The 8,148-nt window shown below is 41.8% G+C and overlaps 1 protein-coding gene across 1 annotated transcript; it reads left to right on the top strand.

The window, feature by feature from the left end:
* The first annotated feature begins 1,391 nt into the window (after positions 1-1,391).
* Positions 1,392-2,375, top strand: LOC127026732 (olfactory receptor 1052-like). The gene has a single exon (XM_050912044.1). It carries the CDS (start codon positions 1,392-1,394, stop codon positions 2,373-2,375), a length of 984 nt encoding a protein of 327 aa, XP_050768001.1.
* The last annotated feature ends 5,773 nt before the right edge of the window (positions 2,376-8,148 follow it).

Genomic DNA, 8,148 nt, shown 5'->3' with positions numbered 1-8,148 from the left:
GATTTTGGTACCTGGGTTTACTAGCTTTCTAAGCAGTAGTTTTCTCGTCTTGCTAAGGTTCTGTTTGACGTTTGACATGTTTGCCATTAGAACAAACTATTTATTTGATTCAAGATAACAATTTACAAAATGAACTAACTACAGGAGATAGTGTAGGAAAAACAAGATACCAAAAAGGTCCCTGTGTTAAAACTTACGGTGGAAAAATGCATAAATTCAAGGAGCGTCTGGACGACGCTCTTAGTTGTATGGCTTAGTTTTAGGTAGTCCTGCAAGGAGCAGGCAGTTGGACTTGATGATCCTTATTGGTCCCTTCCAACTCGAGATATTCTATGATTTCATGAATCTATGAAATGGTGGAGGGGGAAAAGTGGTTTCCTTTGCCCACAATGGGAGGGGGAGACACAAAAAGTTTTTCAGTTAAATTACAATAGGAAAATTTGGCTTAATCTTTAGGAGAAAACTGAATAGCATTAACTTTTTAAGAAGAAACAAAAGTGACTAGGGACCATGGGAAATCTATGGTACTGGAGATTTTAAAGAACAAATTAGACCAATGTTTCAAGTAGTTACATAAGTAGAGTTCATTCTTCCTTGGAAAAAGGAAATGGACAAAATCAGTTCTTCCGAAGTATCTTTTAAATTTTGTATTCCTGGGAACAGAAAGCTTTTTTTTAGACTTCAGAAGCGGACTATGCCTGAGAATTCAACTGATTATAATTCTCATTTTATTCGCTGATTTATGGAAGTAACAGCAGAGCAGAAGCTCTGCTCCGTATCAGCCTGAAGTGCCATTAATACTTATAGGTGAGCTTTTCCAAACCCCTAGCTTTGGCCTTCTGCTTGCCATCGTTGCCCCAAAATATCATTTTGTCACAGTGATGAGGTACACACTTCTGGCCCCAATTCTTCTGTTCCAGAGATTTTCCTAGTTTAGCATGTGTTTACCTTTATATCCCAACAATGTACAAAGTTAATTGTCCAGATGATGTGTATATAAAATGGGAAAAACAAGCATTTCAAGTCATGTTTGAGTAGATATCTAGAATAGGTGAGGTGAAACAAGTACTATAGAGTTAGTGCCCAATGTGCAGATTACTGCCTTAGAAGTTAAACTAAGTACTTGGGGAGGGAGAGTTAGTAAGACCTGCAGGAATAAGTGTGGTTTGTTAACCTGTGCTCCTTCAGAGTACACAGAAAGAATACAAGCCTTTGAAAGGCAGGAAATGCCTATGAGATAATTTGAGTTCAGAACTTGAAAAACATGAAGATACACAAAATTATACCTTCATCGTAAATCAGCCTGATGAGAGCCAGTATGAGCCACTGACAGTCAACCTGTGTTTGCCTTGTTTTCAGCAGTGTAATTTTGGCTTTCCCACCTACGATAGATGGCAGATGGGAATCACACTGTGTTGACTGAGTTTATCTTGTTGGGATTCACAGATAACCTGAAGTTGCAGGTCCTTCTCTTCATGGTGTTTCTGCTAATCTATCTGTTGACCCTAGTAGGAAATCTGGGGATGATTGTGCTCATCCGGATTGACTCCAAGCTCCACACCCCCATGTACTTCTTCATCAGCAGCCTTTCCTTCTTAGATGTCAGCTACTCCACCACCATTATACCTAGCACACTCATGACCTTTGTGGCTGAGACAAAAGTCATATCCTACACAGCATGCACAGCTCAGCTCTTCCTATTCTGCATCGCAGTGACAGGAGAGTGCTACCACCTGGCTGTGATGGCATATGACCGGTTTATAGCCATCTGCAACCCCTTGCTCTACCCTGTCATTATGTCCAAGAGGTTCTGTGTGCTCCTTGTGTGCAGCTCCTACTTCATAAGCTGCATGAATGCAACTATTCAAACATTATTTATATTCCACCTCTCCTTCTGCAACTCCAACATCATCAATCATTTCTTCTGCGATGTGCCTCCCATCCTGAAGCTCTCCTGCTCTGACACTTACATCACTGACCTGGTCCATTTCACCTGTGCTACTGTGCTCGTCATCTCAACCATGCTCCTTATTCTCATCTCTTACATCTGCATTGGGGTTACCATCCACAAGATTAAATCTGCCAAAGGCAGATGCAAAGCCTTCTTCACCTGTGCTTCCCACCTGACTGCTGTTACCATGTTCTATGGGACAGGCTCCTTCATGTACTTACGACCGAGTTCAGAATACTCTGTGGAGCACGACAAGATCATCTCTGTGTTTTATACTCTGGCAATTCCCATGCTGAACCCTATGATTTATAGCCTGAGGAACAAGGAAGTCAAAGAAGCCCTTCGAAGGACAGTAGCAAGGCTATATTACTCTCCATGTGTACCTCAGGGATTCAGGAGTCCAAGCAGGACTGAGAGAACCTGAGAACTGTTGAAAGAGAATAGGTAAGTAGGTTGGTTTCCCCCTGACAAAGAGAAAGGAAAAGGGAACAATATCTAAGACTGCATGTTGCTGCATCTGTCTGTTGTGAAAGAGAGTAGGCAGCCCCCCTTCCTGTTGCAGGGCTTTCTATTTTACCTCACCTCGTAAAAGAGTGATGTGTCACTGAGCAGTCCTTAGAAACTAACTTTTCAGATGGTGACAGTCACTATTTCAATGGCAATATGCTTTGTAACATAGTAGTGCCCCACATCTCATCTCATGTTGTGACCTCTGCAACTATAGACAGTGTCAGACAAGTCCTCTGAGAATACTTACATGCATTTTTGTTCAGGGTTTTTTTCTATTTAGAAGATGAAGGTAGTAGAATAGATCTCTAATTTTAGGTATTCACTGTGTAGAAGTCTAAAACTGAACTAGGGTTTTTCGGATTCCTTCATGCCAGTTGAGCCTAAGTTCTAGCAGGCAGCTCCACCAGGCTTGCATTAGATAGCACAACTTCAAGCAGGATTGCCTGCATGATAGTTATGTGCTGCTAGTTTCTAGATATACTCCAGCAACTCCTATATTTCAGCTACCTAGGTACCACTCAAAACAGTGGTGAAGGGAAGGATGGGCTGCAGGAAAAAGCATCACCTCACATCACTTAATCTCTCTTTCCATGAGGATTTCATAAAGTGAAATCCTGGTACTAAGTTTAATGCCAGAGACCAAAGAGACCAACAGATATGCATGCCCTGCGTTATTGAGCCTTCCCCCAAGTACAATGGGAAGGTCCCTCCTGGTAGTGGATAAAACTGAGCCAGTTGGTCTGTGCTGTGAGAGATGCACATCTCTCAGATAAACTTTATCCAAAGAAATCCGTTGAATGCTAAATCCTTATTTACTACAGGAGATGTGGCAAAGGTGGTGCCTGCTGCACTGGTGATGGGGATCTTTCTGATTAATGACATGATATAGGGGGGTCCGGAATGACAAACCTTAGGAAGAAGAAAAGTACTACCAGGCAACAGACCTAGCACATGTGACCAAAGAAGGCAAGAACAGACCCTGGTAAAAACAGAAATGGGTACCTTGGTGGCAAGGGGGAACCTCCAGGTTAGCTTGTGGGTGAGAATGAGCTTTTTCGGCAACTTTATTCCAAAGTACTTGTGAGGACTGGATCAATGCATACCCCTTTGTCCAGGGCTCCTGAACAACTCAACCAGGAATAGCCATTGTTCTGCACCCAACCCCTACCAAGCTCCCCATGTACCCCATTGGGATATTCCAACTCTAAGATGAAAGAGTATATAATCTGAGATGTATACCTCAGTATATTGTGTGAGGAAACACCAGAAAATGAAATATGTGTATAGACGCTAATGTGGTTTAAAATGGGAGCATTACAGCAAAGTGGGGAAGTACGTAGCAGCAGAAGACCAAAAAAAACCAAGGGCTGGTTATGTAGATGATTGGCCTTTACTGAACATTAGTGCCTTAACAATAACTAGAGTCTGCATACTTCTTAATGATACCATAAAAGGGGTCCTACAAATCTGAGAGTGACTAGGAATACAAGGAGATAGATCAAGGTCAACTAATTTTTAATTGTGATGATCTGGACATCAACAGGGGAAAAAATTTATCTTCACTATAGGTACCATTAAAGAACATTGTCATGTAGCAAACAGAACAAAAATGAAAAAAAAAAAGCAAAACTGAAGTGGCAAACAGTCAGAAGCTCCAGTGCTGCTGAATACCAACTTAACAGGTTTTAGAATCATGCTTCAACACACCCAGTGGCTGGGGCTGCCTGTTGATCAGCCCTGAGTCTAATCAGCATGGTCTGGAGCAGGACAATAAACTTGTATTTCTGACCATACCACATGTGTCACAGTTTCTTCTGCAGCCAAGGAAACCATCCATATTTTCCCTAAAGTCAATGAAGGGTCACTCTAATGGGGATGTAAGACTCTGGCAACATCCCAAACAATATACATCCAACATGCATGGAGAGGAGAGAGATTTGATGATTAACTCCAAAACACAATTTAGTATCTTTTGTTTTCCATTAAAAAAAAAAAAAAAGTGTAGGATTATGTCCCATTTCCACCTCTCAGTCAAGGTAGAGACCACTCAGTTTCTGCCATCTGATACAGGGAAGTATATATGCTACCTCTGTAGCGTCTTGCAGGATAGAGATATCTTGTTACTGTTAAGAAGTAGGACAAAGTATTTACTCAGAGACCATGAAGTCACTAGAAGAGTTCACATATGGGTGCATTATAGGTAGTGCTGAAATTAAATCATGAACTTCCTGAGCTAGGTGGAGGGATGTTTGTGTCAAAAAGGAATTATTCACACTGCTTAGCTTAAGGATAAAGTTGTAGAGTACTAATGTTGAAGCCAGACTCCAGAAAAAAAAGGATAAGATGAGAGATAGTGTTTTATGATGTCCCAGGAACAAATATAACCTACTACAGGCACCAGATGTGTGTCCTGTCTCCAGTGTCTGCAGCTAGTGCTCATTTCCAGGATCAGAGAGAGGTCTGACAAACCAGCATACGACCAATTGCCAAACCAAACCAGCCCAGGCTTCCACAAATTATGCAGAGCTGCATGCCCTACAAACACCAGGTGTGCCTAGCATAAAGGGTCTAAAGCAAAACAAACACTGTAGTATGCTCATTATGGCTTAGTTTTCACAGTGCTAGTACAAGGAAATATTAGGAACTGAATGATACGGTTAAAACACAAAATGAACTGAAAGCAGCTTTTGATGTTTCCAAAATTTAAGCTCTTTTCCAGGGCTTCATACTTCCAAAGATTAAATCAAAGATGAGTCCTCCAGAAATCAATTCAGATCAAGATCTTCAGTCAGGACATCTGACTTTTCACCTAACTATAAGTTTCGAGACAGAGAAACTTTTGAGAGATATTCTCAGAGAGAAAGGGCATACCAAACACAGAAGTGTCGTAGGAAGTAGAGAACACCACCATAGCTGTTTTGATCTCTTTTTGGGATTTACTAGCAAGGGATTTACTCTTCCCTCCCTCCCTTACAGAATAATCTCTGGAAGGGAAGACACTAAGATCAGAGGACAATAACCTGATTAGTAGAAGAAAAAATCAAGAAAGAACTAAAATTCCCATTTTTAAACCTGTGAAAAAGGTAGGACTCTGACATGTAACAAAAGAGAGCTTCCCTAGCCTACTCCATTCTTGAGTCTTCATGCTAACAGACATGTCAGCATTTACCTTCTCCTTAAAAAAAAAAAAATCCTCTTGCATTTACAACTTAACAACTAGTTTGACTGCTATTATTGAATTGCTAGAAATATAGGCTAAAAACCCCAAAACATTCACATGGCTACTCTCAACATCACATGTCTTATAGTACACTCAATCATACCAACAAGAGCTGACCTCCTTTCCAACTGATCTTTTATGGGCGGGGGGCACATGCATGGGAACACAGCTGTTGCTCCTATATTAATGCTGCTTTTAACCACATCTGTGGTTTTTGTGTGTGAAGGAAGAGAGTGGGAATTGTCTAACTGCTGAAAGAAAAGTTCTGTTTAAAGGTTTCTCTAGTAATTGTATTACTTTAAATAGTCTTTAAATTGAAGGTCATTTTTAGTGAGGTAATATAGTGAGTAAAAAGCTTGGATATGCTGAATGAGTAAACTTTAGTGCTTATTGTTTTCAGAATTTTATTAAAGAGGACATATTTGGTTAGACTTGTTATTTTCAGCCTGTCTCTGGGTATTCTGTTTCTGTGTGTTGATTTCTTTCAACAGTAGCATGCTTTTTCTTTTTTGAAGTAGAAGCCTAGAGGATTATGAAACTTTAGAGTAGCCTGTGTTAGAAGGGTTCTTGATGGGTCTGCCGGGTCAAAGCAGGTTAAGTTGTCCAGCTGGATTTTCAGTGTCTCCAAGGATGAAGATTACATGCTTTCTGGGTCTCTGTTCAAGTCTTCGATCAACTTTTGATGAAAAATATTTTCCTTATTAGGAAACCTATTCATATTAGAATTTCTCATTTTCTGAGCATCACATGCAAGTGTTTAGAGAGGGAAGCCAATGTGTTCAGTCTGAACCACAAGGCCTTGTATTGAGTCCTGTTCCAGACTGGGTTAGAAGGGCAGTGTAGGAAAGTGAGGCCTCTCATTTCTGCTTCTCTACATATTCTGTTGGCACATACTAAGTTCAGGGGGAAAAATCTCTGTGTGTGGGTGACAAAGCAGAAATACTGCTCTCTACTGTGCTTGCTAGCATACATGCTATTTCCAGCCTAACTTCTATGCCCCAACTGGTATGGGGAAAGAACTTCTTCTCTGGCCATGGATCGGAGAATTCAATAAATTCATCTTTCCTATTCAGAGTGAAAGCACATTACTTAAATTACTGCTTGACTTGGTTAGTGAGTAACAGGACAATCCAAAGCAGACACCCCTTTCCAGCTTGGGGAAGCAAGTCCCCGACCCCTCAGCCTGGGGAAGTTTGTCACGTTGAAAGAGATCCAATTTCTCATAGTGCAAAGAATTTCCTCCTTCGAATAAAACTCCATACTGAATTTCCACCTGTCCCATGGTAAGGGAAGAGGATTAATGAAAGGTACCCAGGACTGAACTGTGATGAACTCCTGCATTCTCACCTGGCCTGCGTGAGAGCTCTGCTGCTCAGGATGTAAATAGGGCATGATACTGGATGACCTGCTATTGCCTGCAATGAAACTGAACCTGAGACCTGTGCCATGTACCCTGTGTCTTTTCTCTAGTTTTGCTTCCTAGCTCAAGATAAGGGACAATATCTAAAAGGCTTCTTTAAGTCCAGATGGTAATTAATGCACATACGTGATCTGTTTGCTTCATGGTTTTTTTTACTTTTTCTTCCCAGGTGAATCCACCTCTCTCCCCTTGTTACCCTGCTTCCGCATCATCCCTGTTCTGCCCTAGGAGAAGTGACTTGGGACCCTCAGACAGCTCACCCCAAGCTGGTGCTCCCAGAGAACCTCAGGCATGTCTTTTTCACCAACATTCCCCAGGAGGTGCCTCACAGTTCTTGGTGTTTCTCTGCTTACCAGTGCATGCTGGAATCATTTGTCTGTGTCTCTGGCCACCACTGCTGGGAGGTTGAAGCAGGGACAACAGTTACTGGGCTGTGTCTGCTGTAAGGAGACTGTCAGGCAGCAGCTGGGCAGAGGACTCCACGCAGAAGGCAGGCTACTGGATGGTATGACTACGGCATGAAAAATGTGTGGTCATGACCAGCCCCACCACTCCGCTGCAGCTCAGGATCAAACCCATGTAGGTCAGGGTCTTCCTCAACTACGAAGCTGGAAAAATCTCCTTTTATAACATGACTAGTCACTCTCGTATCTACACTATTGATGTCAACTTCGCTGAACCAGTCTATCCCTTATTCCATCCAGGCATACACATAGGCCACACTAATGTTGACCCACTCAGTGCATGTCAGCCCTCAGGGTGGTACTGGTGACTGATTGCAGCTCTTCCGTGCAACAGATAAAATATCAACTGTACAAAAAGCTGATGAAGTGTAAAGGGAAATGCTTCCTTAGCAAGTCTCTGATCTCAGAGTCTCAGGTTTAGCAACCAGCATCTTTAGATTTACAAGGATACGCAGTAAGGCAAATTTTTCCCATGTTGTACCTCTACATTCCCATAAAATCTCTGAAGTAATTACTGGAAATATGAAGAGCAGTCAACTGACCCTAGAAGGAGAATGGTGTTCCAGTCTATAATGTTTTGTGT

Source organism: Gymnogyps californianus, chromosome 28 (assembly GCF_018139145.2).
Source record: "Gymnogyps californianus isolate 813 chromosome 28, ASM1813914v2, whole genome shotgun sequence".
NCBI classification, from domain to species: domain Eukaryota; kingdom Metazoa; phylum Chordata; class Aves; order Accipitriformes; family Cathartidae; genus Gymnogyps; species Gymnogyps californianus.
This window is presented reverse-complemented; position numbering and strand designations above follow the sequence as displayed.

Coding starts and splice junctions, on each gene's coding strand:
- LOC127026732 (XM_050912044.1), top strand. CDS start 1,392: ATGGCAGATGGGAATCACACTGTGTTGACTGAGTTTATCTTGTTGGGA.